Source organism: Hippopotamus amphibius, chromosome 5, assembly GCF_030028045.1.
Source record: "Hippopotamus amphibius kiboko isolate mHipAmp2 chromosome 5, mHipAmp2.hap2, whole genome shotgun sequence".
Taxonomy (NCBI): Eukaryota; Metazoa; Chordata; class Mammalia; order Artiodactyla; family Hippopotamidae; genus Hippopotamus; species Hippopotamus amphibius.
In genome coordinates this window covers 10644934-10661842 of record NC_080190.1, presented here as the reverse complement: position 1 = coordinate 10661842, position 16909 = coordinate 10644934, and the positions used below count along the sequence as shown (strand labels likewise).

General features: G+C 38.6%; 1 protein-coding gene across 6 annotated transcripts in view; it reads left to right on the top strand.

Moving 5' to 3' along the window:
* PLEKHA1 (pleckstrin homology domain containing A1) overlaps positions 1-16909 on the top strand; it is a 52603-nt gene that overhangs the window by 25582 nt on the left and 10112 nt on the right. For all 6 annotated transcript variants that reach the window (XM_057734797.1, XM_057734794.1, XM_057734791.1 and 3 more), the window contains 3 exons: positions 5481-5578; positions 11247-11372; positions 16028-16171. In XM_057734797.1, coding sequence (XP_057590780.1) covers positions 5483-5578; positions 11247-11372; positions 16028-16171 — 366 coding nt within the window. In that variant the 5' untranslated portion in view covers positions 5481-5482. The remainder of the gene's footprint in view (positions 1-5480; positions 5579-11246; positions 11373-16027; positions 16172-16909) is intronic.

Genomic DNA, 16909 nt, shown 5'->3' with positions numbered 1-16909 from the left:
TATTCGCCCTTCTGCCTCCGTTAATCTGCTATTGGTTCCTTGTAGTGTATTTTTCATTTCCGTTATTGTGTTGCATATCTCTGTTTGTTTGCTCTTTAATTCTTCTAGGTCTTTGGTAAACTTTTCAGTCTTTGCCTCCAGTCTTTTTTCAAAGTCCTGGATCATCTTCACCATCATTATTCTGAATTCTTTTTCTGGAAGGGTGCCTATCTCCTCTTCATTTAGTTGTTTTTCTGGGGTTTTATCCTGTCCCTTCATCTGGCACAAGGTCTTTTGCCTTTTCATTTTCTCTGTCTTTCTGTGGCTGTGGTTTTCAGTTCCACAAGATGAAATGCTGCTGATACTGCTTGATACTGCTTGATACTGCTGTCTGCCCTCTTGTGTAGGAAGCTATCCAGGAGGCTCCTGCGTCCTTTGTGATGAGGGGGACTGACGGTGGTTAGGGCTGGGTGGGTGGAGCTCAGTAAGACTTTAATCTGATTTGATGGGTGGAGCTCAGTAAAATAATTTGCTTGTCTGCCAATGGGTGGGGCTGTGTTCCCACAGTTGTTGGCTGTTTGTCCTGAGGCCACCTAGCACTGGAGCTTACAGGCTCTTTAGTGGGGCTAATGGTGGACCCTGGGAGGGCTTATGCCAGTGAGCACTTCCCAGAACCCCTGCTGCCAGTGCCCCTGTCTCCTTGGTGAGCCACAGCTGCCCCCACCTCTACAGGCAACCCTCCAACACCAGCAGGTAGGTCTGGTTCAGTCTCCTATGGGGTCACTGCTCCTTCCCCCTGGGTCCTGGTGAGCACACTTTTTTGTGTGCCCTGCAAGAGTAGAGTCTCCGTTTCCCCCCATCCTGTGGAGGTCCTGCAATCAAATCCCGTTGGCTTTCAAATTCTGATTCTCTGGGAATTCCTCCTCCTGTGCTGGACTCCCAGGTTAGGAAGCCTGACGTGGGGCTCAGAACCCTCACTTTAGTGAGTGGACTAATGCGGTATAACTTTTCTCCAGTTTGTGAGTCACCCACCCAGCATTTACGGGATTTGATTTTAACACAGTTGCGCCCCTCCTACCGTCTCATTGCGGCTTCTCCGTTGTCTCTGGATGTGGGGTGTCTTTTTTGGTGAGTTCCAGTGTCTTTCTGTTGATGATTGTTCAGCAGTTGTAATTCCGCTGCTCTTGCAAGAGGAAGTGAGCGCACGTCCTCCTACTCCGCCATCTTGATCCTATCTCTCCTCTAGAATGCTCTTATCACCACTAAGAAACTAATAAAAAGTCGTGTATTTATCACAAGTGTATGAGTTTTGGTTGCTGAGTAGGAAAATACCTCAGAACCTTGTAGAATGAAAGGCTTCTGCGGACAAGTCAGGCGAGAGAGCTTTGTGCTTAGACCTCATCGTGTGCACACTCCTGACAGGTCTTTAATGCAGAATCTCAAACATACAGTTTGAAGGGCTAGCGATATACAGTAAAAGACTTGACATTCAGTTCTTGGGGTATTGAGAATGAGTGATTTTAGTTGAAATCAAAGATTAAGATTAGTTATTTATTAGTCTGCCCACAGTTTATTAGTCCTCTACTATTAGAGGGAGGAAAGATTCGTAAAATGTTTGCCTTCAGAGAGAGGCACCTGCTTCTAAAATGGAACTAAACTTCCATTCAGTGTCAACATTAAGACTTTCCTCCCGTATTTCCTCTCACATTGCCCCCAAATAGTGAGAACAGGAAATATTCAAACCATCTTTGCTGAAACTAGCAGATTTCTGTAATCCATAGTGTATAAGGATGGAAAGTGGATGGAGGCAGGAGTAAATGACTTAGCAGAGTAGAAGAGGCAAGTGAAAAGCTAGCCATTTCCACGTCCTGCCCCCACGCCAACTCTGGATAGACTAGGTACTAGGTCCTATCTGGGGAAGCAACAAGGAGGAGGGACCCAACACAGGGACTTTGTTTGTATGTCTGTGTAGAAACAACTTCTAGTCCCTACCTCCATCTAGCTCAGGCAGGCTGCCAGCTTTCCCCCATCCCAGCAAGGAATGGCATGTGTAGTATCTCCAGAAATAGAATCAGTGAGGCTGTGTGCCTAGGGACAGCAGTCCCAGAGAAGGGGGGAGATGAGGCATGAAATGGAAAATAGGAGGATTAAATGAAAGTCTGCACACTGAGTGCAACTGTTTCTGGTGTCCAGGCCCATAGCATCGGGCAGCCAGGTGGAGGTGGGGCAAGAATCTGAACACCCCAGAGAAGAGAGCCATAGGTACCGACAGCTGGGCATTTCTAACACAGGAGCTTGCTGTTCAGTGAAGCCCACCAGTCAGAAACCCCACATATATTCAAGAGAACTTCCAATCAGTTTTTTTCCTACGTTCCTTTTAGATATGAATGGCCAGCCCAGGATTGCATGACATTTGAGAAGGAACTGTCAAATAGGAAAAAGAATATGAGACAATGCAAAACTCAGAAGAAAACGTCAAAGAAAGCAAAAAATAAAACAAAGATAGATAGTAGAAGGGAAATAAGAAAATTAAATTAGAGATTTCATTAAGAAAGTCAAGGTCTGACTAATAGAGAAGGAAAGGATAGAGAAAGGATAGAGGGAGTGGAGAAAATTGGCAAAGAAATATAAGATGTCTCAAAATCATTTGTACCATAACCAGCTGATCCTGGTTATGAACTGATTTTTGTTTGGAGTCAAGCTAATGTTTATGCTTCAGATTTTATCCATTTGGTAAATTTCACCCTGATGGTAAAGATTTGAAATGAAATAAGGGAGTTCTTAAGTGAAAAGGTAGCACACAAGCCTCTGCTATGCATTCATTATACACAATAAAACCCTGGCTTTCAAAGCATGGAAACTTACAGGGTTCATACTGTTTATTATTATTCTTGAAAGCTTTTTTCCTTCCTTTCCCTGTCCACCGTTCCCCCAAACATTGCTAATATCCGTTTTTAGTAATTTGCTTTACATTTTCCACAAGGCTTCCTTACTTGGAAATCTCCAGATGATTGTGATGAAGGTGGTGAATAAGAATATCTTTTCTGCCCCAAGCACAGTGCTAGTTTCTGTGCACACATCACCTCCATCCCTCAAGGAAGGGGTGGCTGGCATTCCATTTTGTAGACGAGGAAAACAGGATCAGAGATTAAATAAAATTTTACAAGATGGTATCACTAGTAAGTGCATGGACTAGTCAGGTCTGGCTAACTCTAGGCTCTCATTTTTCCCTGTCATATAGCTATGCCTTTTCCTGCCATGAAATAATGCTTAAAGGACATGATTTTTTGTTCAGACTGCAAAGTGCGCTAAGAGTCTTTTTAGAGGTATATTTGCCTGTCTTCTTTCTCTTAAAAGTGATACTTATATAATGTTGTTTATTCAAAAATGTATGTATTAAGCACTTACTTTATAGCAGGTGCAGTGTATTACCAAGTGCTTAGATTTTTAAACTCTTCAGATGTTCTAGGCAGATGCCCAAAACAGCATTGAGGGCGAAGAAGCCATTATGAGGAGAGCTGAGCTTCAGCCTAAGCTGGAAAAAGATTATGAAAGGATGCTTTACTGATTGTTAGGAAATAGAAACAAAAGCTATATATTGACATACATGATAGCCTAGTGAATTACTAATTTAGCTTAATTTATATTTATGGCACTTATAATTTCTCCAGTCTCTAGTAAAGTATAAAAGAGCAGATTTATAGTATGTTAATTGTATGTTAAATTTTTTTAGGTCCAGACGAATTGTTTTATAGCACTTCACAAGATAAGACTCTCGTATCAACTCAAGGAAGCTCTGGTTTTGTGTCTTGGTCTGTCTTAATTTCATAATCTTGTGTATTTGAGAAATAGGCTTTTTTAACTTGAAGATTTTTATTTCCTCCTTTCCATAGTCACATTCAACTGAATGTTCCATAGTACTTAAAATTTTGATGGAGACTTTTGAAAGTTCTTTGTATATTACAAAAAAATTGCAGCACTGTAGCTATTCAGATGCCTTAGCTCCTAGAATAATGTTTTTAAAAATAAATCGTGTGATATATAATTAATAAGCTTTAATTTGAAAGTCGACTGTAGTAGTTTGTTGACAACAATATGCAGGTGTGCTTTGCTTTATAGACGTAGGTAGTCACTAAAGGGGTGTATGTAAATTAAATTGCATGAAAAGTTCCAGATGTATTAAGATTATAAACATAAAATGTATAAGTGATGGAAAAATAAAGGTGTTTATTTTTATAATCTTGAGTTGGGGAGACTTTCTAAATATGATGTGAAAGCTAGAGTCATTAAAGGAAAAGACTGATAGACTACTTCTCATTGATCAAAGATACCATCAGCTAAGTGAAAAGACAAATGATAGACTGGGAAAAGTATTTGAAATAACACAGAAAAGATTAATATAAAAGCTCTTATAAATCAATAAAAAGTAAATGAACAATTCGGGAGAAATATGGGTAAAGAAAATAAACAGAGCTCACAAAACAAATGCAGATGGCCAGTAAACATATAAAACTAATTTGTCTCAATAATCAAAGAAATTCAGATTTAAGCAAGGTATAATTTTTCAGCAATTAGGTTGACAGTCAGGAGAACACACCACACTTGGCATTTCAAACCGAGGGGATTTGTTACAGGGAATTGGTTAACCAGCTGTTGAAAGGCTGAAGGAGCACAAAGGGAACGCTGAAGTAACCCAGAAATTAGAAACCATGTGAAGCAGCTACCAGCCCCAGGGCTGGAGTGAGGAATAAGAAGAGGTGGTATTTACTGGAACCTAGGACTATCTGAGGGGACTGCAAGGCGGGAGCTGCAGAAGAGCCTGGAGCAGTGGCTGGCTGTGTGCTGCTACTGCTGGAGGGACTCTGTACGAGAGTCCCCTCCCCCACCTCTCTCCCACCTTCCGATCTACCACCAGTACCTCCCATTGGAAGAACAAGGCCCAAGCTGGCAAGGAAGTCTAGGAAATAATGTCACAGAGCCTTGGGGCTGAAAACAGGAGGTACTGGTGAGGAATATTAGACAAAATAGACCTTTGGATACACTATTGGTAGGAATGTAAATGGATTCAACCTTTGGGGAAAACAGTTTACTAATATCTATAAAAATGTTAACTGTGAATTTTCTTTGACCCAGTAAGCGTATGTTAAGAAATTTATCCTATAGAAATGCTAGCCCAAGTGTGGAGAAGTATATGTACGTGACGTTTCATTGAGATATTTTATATAGTTTCAAAAATCAAAAAAGCCTGAATGTCAGTTATTAGAGGATTGGCTAAATATATTGTGGTGTTTTCACATTTAATGAAAAACGTGGCCATTAAAAATAAGTTTTGTCTATGTTATTGAGTGATACAAGCAGTATCATATGTAGTCTAACATTTTGTCAAATTCAGGAGAGTCACAATACTGAAGCCAGCAAGGTTTTTCAGCTGCTGCAGACATAAATTTAAAGGTAACTAGTGCAAAATTTCACGTGTTGTAGTTTGTTTTTTCTCTCAACAGTTATGAATGCAGGGATGAGGAAGTATTTCCTACAAGCCAATGATCAGCAGGACCTGGTAGAATGGGTAAATGTGTTGAACAAAGCTATAAAAATTACAGTAAGTATTTGTAATTTTTGTGTGAAAAAATTTTAACGTATGGACGTGATCTTTACAATTTGTAAATATACCTACGGAGTGTCTTCAGCTTACCAACAGTTTGTCCCAGAGTTACTCAAAGATTTTTTTTTATAAATTTATTTATTTATTTATTGGCTGCATTGGATCTTTTTTTTTTTTTTTTTAGCTCTTTATTGGAATATAATTGCTTTACACTGTTGTGCCGGTTTTTGCTGTATAACAAAGTGAATCAGCTGTATTTATACATATATCCCCATATCCCCTCCCTCCCAAGACTCCTTCTCACCCTCCCTATCCCAGCCCTCTAAGTCATTACCCATCATGGAGTTGATCTCCCTGTGTTATACAGCAGTTTCCTACTAGCCATATTACAGTTGGTAGTGTATATATGTCAATGCTACTCTCTCACTTCGTCCGAGCTTCCCCTTCACCCCCCACCCCATGTCCTCAAGTCCATTCTCTACATCTGCATCTTTATTCTTGCCCTGTCACTGGGTTCATCAGTACCATTTTTTAAGTTGAGTTATTTGTAGTGAGGTAGATGGACCTAGAGTGTCATACAGAGTGAAGTAAGCCAGAAAGAGAAAAACAAATACTGTATGCGGACTCATATGTATGCATTGGATCTTTGTTGCTGTGTGCGGGCTGCCTCTAGTTGCAGCGAGCTGGGCCTACTCTTCATTGCCATGCACAGGCATCTCATTGCGGTGACTTCTCTTTTTGCAGAGCATGGGCTCTAGGCGCGAGGGCTTCAGTAGTTGTGGCACGCCAGCTCTAGAGCACAGGCGCAGTTGCTGTGGTGTGTGGGCTTAGTTTCTCCATGGCCTGTGGGATCTTCCTGGACCAGGGATCGAACCCGTGTCCCCTGCATTGGCAGGCAGATTCCTAACCACTGTGCCACCAGGGAAACTCCCAAAGTTTGTGAATGCATTTTCTTGTACATGGTAACTATTGGCCCTTAAAATCAGCTCAGAGATGCCTTTTTAACCCATTGTGTATCTAGTAAGTCTATATTACTGTAGATTTTAACCACTGTTTAAAGTAGTGTTTCTAGGGGAAAATGCGTGTAGAGTTCTACCTTGAGGATATGTTTTTTCTCCCATGGTAGATTAAGAGACTTCCTACCACCTACCCAGGGAATAGGAGTGACATTCCGTCTGTCCTCTAAGCTGTGACTGGGACTGGGGTTGGATAGGTAGGAGCTGAAGATAGGAGCAGGACCAGGCAGGTGAAGGGCTTAGAAATGACATATGGGGATAGGGACTGATCTGAAGAGCTGTAGCCGCCAGAGGGTCCTGCCTGTGTGATCCTTGGAGGGTTTGTCTCAGGCTGGAAACTTCTTGTTGCACTGCTTTTTTGCTTCCAGTTCCTGGATGCTCCTTTTCTGTGCTACAGCCTCCTGCTTCCAAACCTGGGCTTCTCGGTTTTCTGATGAACATTGAATATGTATTGATTATTTGTAGCGTGCCAGGCCTTGCACTGAAGGTTTTACCTAAAGTATCTGGAAAAGTGAGACGTAGAAAGATTGAGTAACTTTTTAGTTTTGATAGCTGGTAAGTTGTGGAGCCGTGAGCCACACCGTCTGCTTGACTTTGGAGCCTAACTCTGAAGCACAGCACCTCACTGCTTCTTGAAAAAAAGAACCTCCTTCCTTTCTCTTTGACCCTAAAGCAGAAAACAGACTTCTAGGAGAGTTTACTACTGCTGCTGATGAGCAAGTAGACAGGAACTGTTCCCTGATGAAGCAGCTCCTTGCCTTTCTCCCCCTTACGTGCTGGTGAAGAAACACACACAGCAGGCCCCCATGGGAAGGGTTGGGAAGGAGGTCCTGTGTGAGGTTTGTGTAAATTGAAGTGTATTTTTACTAAAATGAGGTTATTTACTGACCCTAAATGACTTATTCTTTAAAAACATATGCCCTGACAGTCAGCATATGTTCATTTCTACTTCAATGAATGATTCCATATTTATATCACAACACAATAAAGAGTTAATATAACTAAAGCTGTTCTCAGACTTAAGTCGATTTTTTTTTTTGTCTTGCACTAGAACAGCTTGTTACCACATGACAGAAAACACCCACGCACTGCATCTGATCTCTACATGAAGCAGAAGTTATTTTAGGTTTGTGCAGTTTCAGGAAGGCAATTTTTTAACTGATTCAGAAGTACATTTTCTTAAAAGGTTTTAACTGATTGTTTTTGACTCTTAGTAAATACTCCCTATTTGAAAAATTTCTTTAGAAAGACAATATGTAGTAACTTTACTGAATTAGTTCATTTTTTTTTCTATAGTTTGCAATAATAAGTAGCACTGGTCTCTTAGTGCTTTAAGAGAGAAAGTAGTGAATGGTCTCAGACTTTTTACCATTTGGTAGGTTCTTGAATGGCTTATTTAATTTATCAGTGGTATGAAACCATCTTAAGCAAGTGACACTTTAGGCTTATTCAAATGCAAGAGAAACTGACTAGGAATTGGGTGATGTTTCAAAGTATGTGGACTTTTAAATAGCTTTTGTGGTCTTGCAGCTATTACTTGTTGAAATTTTTATAGTTTTTAACATAAATCTGTTGGTATTTGTGTATAATTCACATTTAGAAAATATAAATTTAAGATAGAGAAATCCGTGGCTTGTCAAGAGAATGGTTATAGTGGTCTCTGTATTAAAGTGAGTATAGAATCGATGGCGCTTACAAAGAATCAGTTCCATAGAGATACACATTAACTCATAGGTTAGCAATGAAAGAATTTCTCATGCTTTAATAAGATACATTTTATTTAACTTTATTCTTTAAAAAATCTTACCAGTTCTAATTTCATTTGCATTTTATACATTTCAGTGTGATCTTTAATTTGTCATACTTTCTTATGGAAATTGCTGGTGATTTATATGTAGGTTTCTTTGAAATTTTCAAGTTTACATTTTAATATATATATATGCAGTTTACCTTTCTATGGAAGCACTCCAAATGACCTTTTGGTGAACTGTGTAATTTAGTAGTCTGCTGACTACAATGTAATATGTAAACTTTAAAGTTTTGGAAATCCGAAATTAGGTTTTGGAGATATGTGGTTTCAGAATAGAGGTGATTAGAAGGTAGTTGGTAAGGGAATGGTGATTATTTATCTGCTTATTGATTCTAGTACCTTGCCATCTTAATGGACCATCATCCAACACCATAATCCATGGCTTTCCTTACTTTCATGAAGTCTGTGTGAAAGTGTGTTGGTGGCTGCCATTAAGAAGTTTCCTCTTATTTAAAAAAAAGAGAGAGAGAGCAATAGTAGAGAAATCAACTCTGAAGGAAGAATTGATGACTAGAGTTTGGAAAATCAAATTTTAAAGTATGTTTTCAACTAGCTATTCACTTATATTAATAACTATAAATATGGTGGGGTCTGAGCCCCTATTGATTATTAGGGACTATCCAAGATGTATATAGCATATTCCTAAACAGAAACTTACTATTTTTTAAAATAGTGTCTTTTCCCACTATAGATTTTAATTTAAATATCAATATTAGATTTTAATCTAAAAATTAGTGTTTTGAAATTAAGGCCAAAGTTCAACACTTTTTTTTTTTAACTGGCAACTGGGAGTAGGTAGAAGAAGCTAAATATAGGATTTTCGTCCTAACAAAATGGTATATGTGCCCCAAAGTGTAAGGTCTTGCACTTGTGTTTTTCAGCCTGCAGGTCACGAGTAGAGCCCTCAGAAAGATCTTAACACCCATGAGTTTGTTCTTGAATGTTTTAGGTTTTGGTCTTCAAGCCCTGTCATTATCCTCCACTTTGTTTCTCTCTTCTGTGTCATTCTTACCTTCTCTTTTTCTACTATTAGAATTTCCTGCTGTTAGGGTCATGTGCAGATGCTTGCCAAAAATACATTCGGATCTCTCACACAGAAAGCAGTTACAGCAGTAAAGGTGAGGGAGGCAAGGCAGAAGGAAGGCCACAGGCAGTGAAACCAAGCATATTCAGTGTCTTTGACACTTGCCACCTGTCTAGGGAGGTCACTTTTCTGTTTCTCACTAACCAGTTGCCTGACTGGTTTTTTTGGTCCTGAAAGTATGTTTCTTTTCGTGACTGTATTGAGACTAACTTTTCAGAATTTTTAAGGGAATTACTATATTCATGGATATTTTGCTTGTATTGTTCTTAGGGAATAAGATAACTATAATTTAGATGATTTTGTTGTAAAATGCAATTCTCAGTTAATTGTTGAATTCTGTAACTGGAATTACAGTATGCTTAGCATTTTATTGTATTAAAAGGACAAATGAGAAACAGGTTTAACACATAGGCAAGAATTTTTAATATACTGTCATCTCTAGAAGAAAAATGGAAAAATCAGTGTAAATTTTAGTATATTTTTAGAGTGATATTAAAGGTATTTTTTTAGGAAATTCTCATATACGACTAAACTCTCAACTTTTCGAAAGAGGTAGTAGCCACTTTTAATATGGGTCACCCTTTAGCAGCAATTTCAGCTAATACATAAGTTGAATAGATAATTCTCTGGTTGCAAATTCTTTTAATGCTCTTTTCTGTTCTTAAGGATAACTTGGCCACATTTTCTCTGTCAAAATAATTGAAATATGTAATGCTGTTCATTAGAAAACACTGGGACTTCCTTAGCAAAATTGTTTCTGGGTGCAGTGAACTTTGTAGCTCTTTCACTCATGTATTTATGCGAATCTTTTTTATTTTTATTTTTATTTATTTATTTTTTTGGCCGTGTTTGGATCTTAGTTGCTGTGTGTGAGCTTTTCTCTCGTTGTGGCTAGCAGGGACTGCTCTTCATTGCAGTGCGTGGGCTTCTCAGTGCAGTGGCTTCTCTTGTTGCAGAGCACTGGCTCTAAGTGCACGGGCTTCAGTAGTTGCAGCACATGGGCTCAGTAGTTGTGGCTCACGGGCATAGTTGCTCTGCGGCATGTGGGATCTTCCTGGAGCAGGGATCGAACCCATGTCCCCTGCATTGGTAGGTAGATTCTTAACCCCTGCACCACCAGGGAAGTCCCTCTCTCTGTCTTTCTTGTTTTCTTCTTTCATTTCTATAGTTTAAATATGGATGAGAGGGTGGAAGGTTGGCCTAAGGCCTTGGGAGAAAGCCGTTAGGGGAAGCATCTAAAGGGACAGGATCCCCTGTCCTCCGGATGTTGCAGAATCTTGGGCAGGAATGGAGGAAAGGGAATAGTAACAGTACAGAGCTGTAATACGTCAAGTGCTCTAATAAACTAGGGGTATAGTGTAGTGATTAAGTGTGGAAGAGAGTTGCAGAAACTTAGCTAGATGTGGAACAGCCAGGATCTAGACCTATATTCCCTAATGCCTCTGAACCTGTTTTCTTACTGCTGCAGTGGCAATGCTGTTCCTATGCATAGGGTTGATAGGAGGATTAAATGGGAAAGTATACGAAATAGTACCTGCCCAAGTAAGCATTCAGTAAATCATGGCTGTGTCATAAAGTAATACTGTAAAAGAAAAATTAGTATGAGAACTTAAAGGGGTATATATGTATATACTAAAAATAATTTTTATGTACACCAGCAATATATAAATTGATGATCAGCTGGAAATTCTGTGATAAAAGAGGGTCTCATATATAATGCTTGTTGCAAAATGATTCATTGACTTATTATTTTAGGTACCAAAGCAGTCAGACTCACAGCCTCATTCTGATAACACAAGTCGCCAAGGTGAATGTGGGAAGAAGCAAGTGTCTTACAGAACTGACATTGTTGGTGGTGTGCCCATCATTACCCCAACTCAGGTAATAAATTAACCCTTCTCTCCTGTGATGGTTTAACTATTGCATATTGATTTTTGTATTGTTATCAAAAGTCAAACAGTACATCTTTACTGAATTAATGCAATAATTAATACAAAAGCTTTTATAATTATTTCTTATTTCAAAAGTATGTTTTTTTGGTGAAAAAATCTGGAAAGCATAGATAAACAATAAACACTTTTCATGTTTTCTCCTGAGCCTTTCTTTTGTGTACTTTTGCCCCTAGAAATAGGGATACTTTGTAAGTAGCTTTTTTCACTTACATCTCATACATTTTTTAAGTCACCAAAAATTATTTCACATCATTTTTCATGACTGTGTAGTACTTTTGCCATGAATTTATATAAATTACAAACCCTTTTGTTGGTCAGAGTTCTTTTTCCTTTCTCTTTCCTTTTTTCTTTTACAAACAATGTAAGAGTTGTAGGAAGGGGGACCCCTTCCAGGGCCCAAGAGTGGGCTCTTGTCTAACACCTGGAAATGAATTGTCCAAGGAGACACATGTGCTGACAAAGCAAGAGACTTTATTGGGAAGGGGGGCGCCCGGGCAAAGAGCAGCGGGTTGAGGGAACTCAGGAGGACTGCTCTGCCACGTGGCTTGGAGTCTCGGGTTTTACGGTGATGGGGTTAGTTTCTGGGTTGTCTCTGGCCAATCATTTTGCTTAGCCTGTATTTGGTCTGACTCCAGGTCCTTCCTGGTGGCCCATCTCTCAGCCAAGATGGATTCTAGCGAGAAGGATTCTGGGAGGTTTGTAGGACATGTGGACTGGCATCTTGTCTCTCCTTTTGACCTTTTCCAAATTCTTCTGGTTGGTGGTAGCTTGTTAGTTCCTTGTTCTTCCTTAACTCATGTTGTAATATAACTCATGTAAGTGGTTACTATTGTGCCTGGCCAGGGCAGGTGGTTTTGGTCAGTGGTTCTCCTAACATAAGTAGGAAAAACCCACTCTTCCTCCTGTGTTTCTCTTTTACTTTTACAGTTACACTCACAACATTTCTAACATGAGATGAATGGGTTTTTTCGCCTACACAAATGGTGCTTCCACACCAGCTGGTTGTCCGACAATTTCGCTCCGTTCTGACACTATCTGGATTCCACAGGTGAAGGGCTCAGTCCCACAAGACTGCCCTCCATCCCCTTCACATGTCAGCTGCAAGTCCAGCTTGTTACCTGTGCTTCTGACTGATGGGTTATAAATTTGAGGTTCTTGTGGCCCCCTTATTGGGTTCAATTAATTTGCTTAAAGCAGCTCCTAGAACTTAGGAAAACAGTTGAATTCCTGTATACCTGTTTATTGTGAAAGGATACAGAAGACACGGGTAGGGCAAGGTGTGTGGGAAGGGGTGTGGAGCTTCCTTGCCTTCTCTGGGTATACCATTCTCCCAGTACCTCCATGAACTCACCAACCCAGAAGCTCTCTGAATTCCATATTTTGGGGATTTTTATGGAGGCTTGATCACATAGGCATGGTTGATTGTTAACTGTTTCCAGCCCGTCTCCCCTCTCTGGAGAGTAGGGAACGGGGGTGAAAATTCCAAGCCTTTAATCATGGCTTAGTCTTTCTGCTGACTGGTCCTCATCCAGGAGCCCACCAAGAGTCACCTCATTAGAACAAAAAACACTGCTATCAAACAAGGAAATTCTAAGGGATTTAGGAACTCAGTGTCAGAGACTGAAGTCCAAGACCAAATATTAGAACAAAAAATGCTGCTAGTGCTCTTATCACTTAGGAAATTACAAGGATTTTAGGAGCTCTGTGCCAGGAGGGATGGGGGTGGGGCAATGAGATATTTTCCATTCTCTCATAAATGCTTTGATGAACATTCTTGTAGCATAAATTTTAGAGCCATAGATAATATTTTTTAAAGGATAAACTCCTGGAGAGAACATTGCCAAGTGAGAGTGTTTGTGAATATGTGCAGTTTTTTAAACCTGTTTTTCTACAACCTGGCCTAGATGAGTTAAACAGAGGACTGGAATTTTGAGTCTGTTCTATCCCCAAAGTACTGATGTGCTAAATTAATTCTTATTTGGGTATTTTGGAAAATATAAATTTATTTTAAAGTTTTGATGAAATTAAAACTTTTGTATGAGCTTAAATTTCTTGTGTTGCTATTAAGTGAAAGAGTTTATAATGCAAATCAAATTACTAGCAGTTGAGAAACTAAGAATTTTAAGGTAATTAACTGATATTGCCAGTGTTAGGCATTTTCATTGCCTGTGTGCCTTTTTGTACTTAAAAGACTTATTAGTTAATTAATTATTGAGTGTTTTCTTTATGCTAGACAGAGGGTGTATGTATTAATGAGCAAAAATTCCCTGCCTAATGGGAGGTTACATTTTTCACCAAAGTTAGATAAAAAATAAACCAGGATTATGTGTGTATGTTATGTACTTTTTAAAAAAAGTAATGATTTTAACCTGTAAGACTTTTGGTGAAAATAGAGCTAGAGTAAGCTGCTTTCACCTGTATTATGTCTTGTGTTGATAGAAGAGGTAAGACAATTTGTCTGTAGTTGTATTAAGATACTGTAGTGGTTTGTATCTGTGGCTGTCTTAATTTTGTGTAGAATTAAGATTTGTGTTTTAATTTTGGTATCAATTGTTCACTAGATTCTAAGAGTTTATGACAGGTACAATATTAAAAAGATCCCAAAGAATTGTATTGCTTTATCATTTTGCAATATAGTTTATTTAAATGTATTTACTCATTATAAAAGCGTTTAGATAATATCAACAAGATGACATCTCATTTGCATGATTAATTTATTCAGTAACTATTGGTTTAGTAGGTTAAGTGCTAGGATTACAAAGTTAAGTACATAATTAATATTGACCTGTCTAAATGTAGAACAGATTGAAAATTCCCTAAGATATGACTTGAGTACTTAGTTTTTCTCTTGAAATTAGGAGTTCTTGAAAATACACCTTTAGTTGATTTTTAGAATAGATTATTGAATGTGTTGTATGTTATAAATAAACAGGAAGTTAATGTTTTGGGGAACATGAAAACCTAAATATAGTTAATTGTTTAAAAACACTGGACTTAACTGTTAAAAAAAATTAAAACTACAAATAGCAAAGGAGAAAATCTTGAGGATCTAGGACTAGGTGAAGAATTTTTAGACTTGACATCAAAAAAGCAATCTGTAAAAGGAAAAAATTGATAAGTTGAACCTTATCAAAATTAAAAATGGTCTGTGAAAGACCCTGCTGAGAGGATGAAAAGAAAAGCTACATGCTGGGGAAAATATTTGCAAACCGCATATACAACAAAGCACTTGTATCTGGAATGTATGAAGAACTACCAAAACTCAACGGTAAAAATACCGGACAGTCCAATTAGAAAGTGGGCAAAATTCATGAACAGAGATGTCATCAAAAGATAAAAGATACGCAGATGGCAAATAAGTGCTAGGAAGGGTGTTCACCATCATTAGCCAATAGGGAAATGCAAATTTAAGGCCACAATGAGATATCACCACATACCTATCAGAATGACTCAACTAAAAATTAATGATAGCACAAATGCTGACAAAGATGAGGAGAAACTGAGTCACTCATGCGTTACTTGTGAGAATGTAAAATAGTACAGCCACTCGGAAAAGAGTTTGGCAGTTTTTTGTAAAAGTAAACTTGCTGTCAGTGTATAACCTAGCATTTACACTCCTAGGCATTTATCCTAGAGAAATGAAGACTTACATTACTTACACGGAAACCTGTACGTGACTGTTCACAGCAGCTTTATTCCAAATAGCCCAAACGTGGTAACAACTCAAGTGCCCTTTAGTGGGTGAACTAGTCAGTGTACACCCAAACCATGAATACTGCTCTCAATGAGAACGGTCAAACGGTGGGAACAAGGACTAGCCTGGGTAAATCTCCAGAGGATAATGCAGAGTGAAAAAAGCCAGTCTCAGAAGCTCACCTACTGTATGATTCCATTTATATTAAATTCTCTAAATGTCAAAAATAGTAAAGATGGAGAACAAATTAGTGGCTGCCAAGGAGTTCGGGATAGAGGCTCTGAAGGGTTAGCCCAAGGGAGCCTTATGGTGGTGAACACTTCTGTACCCTGGTGGTGGTGATGGTGGTTACACAGATCTGGTAATAAAATTGCACAGAATGATATATACACAGAGACGAATGCATGTAAAACTCGTGAATAAGGTTTGTGAAATGTGAATAAGGTTTGTGAAATGTTTCAGTGTGGGTTTTGATAATGTGCTATAGTTATACAGTTTCCTGTTGGGGGAACTGGTTGAAGGGTACATAGGACCTCCTGAGCATTGTTTTTTACAACTTCCTGTGAAGCTTTATAATTATTTTGAAATAAAAAGTTATATCCTCTCCCCATCCAGCACTCCCCACAAAAAAAAAAAAAAAAAAAAAAATGCACTGGTGGCAGGATTTTTGCAGAAAAAGAGAAATAGAAATCTGTGGTTTAATCAATGGTAGTGAAAGTTATGATTAAGTATCTCAAATTAATTAGAAAACTCTTTACTTAAAAATCAATGTTTCTAACTGAGCTAAGGTAGATTTTAAGACTTTTCTACTAGGATGGCAACATGAACTACAAGTGTGCTTTGCAGCTAAACAAGCAAGAAAAGCATTTCTTTATTTTGCTTCATTTTAGAAAGAAGAAGTAAATGAATGTGGTGAAAGTATTGACAGAAATAATTTGAAGCGGTCACAAAGCCATCTTCCTTACTTTACTCCTAAACCACCGTCAGATAGTGCAGTTATCAAAGCTGGATATTGTGTAAAACAAGGAGCAGTGGTGAGTAGTTTAACAAAATATGTGAAATAGTGAAAAATGAGTGTGTATTAGCAAACTCCAAACATGCAAATTGTTTGCTTTGTTTTGTAAAAGAGCCAGTGTGAAAGACCAGCTTACTGACCAGGAGTTGGGAAATAGAGTAAGGGTTATTCTGTGTTCAGAACTCATCGCTATTATTTTCTTGGTCTGTGGGTGGCTGGGTAAGTTCATGCTTATTACCACCAACCTTCAGTTTTAAATGAGCTTCCTAACAGTTTAAATTTATTCCAGAAAGTTTTTCTGTTGATTTTTTACCCCCTTGGGAATGGGTCAGGAAAAGGGAGCTCTATTAGGAAGTGTGGAGTGTGGAAGGGTCACTTACTTGACACAGGGTTGGGCTGACCCCAGCTGAAAACACTGAGACCTCGGGCTACTTACTTAACCTGTCAGGGTCTCAGTTTCTTTTTACTGAAAATCGTATTGTAAAACCTATCATCCAGAGGTTTTTTTTGAAAGACATAAATAAGAGAGCACTTAGCACAGCACGTGGTCCTTAGTAAGAGCCATTACAGGTGGCCCAGATATTCTCACACAACCAGACCCATGGTGGGGAATTGTGGGAAGAGCAAATAAATTTACCAGTATTTCTCTGGATCCAAAGTACCTTTCTAAAATGTGAACTAAATCTATAGACTTTCATGAGAAAATAAACTTCAAAGCTTAAAAATAAAATTTTAAAAATTTCTATGAGTAAAGCAA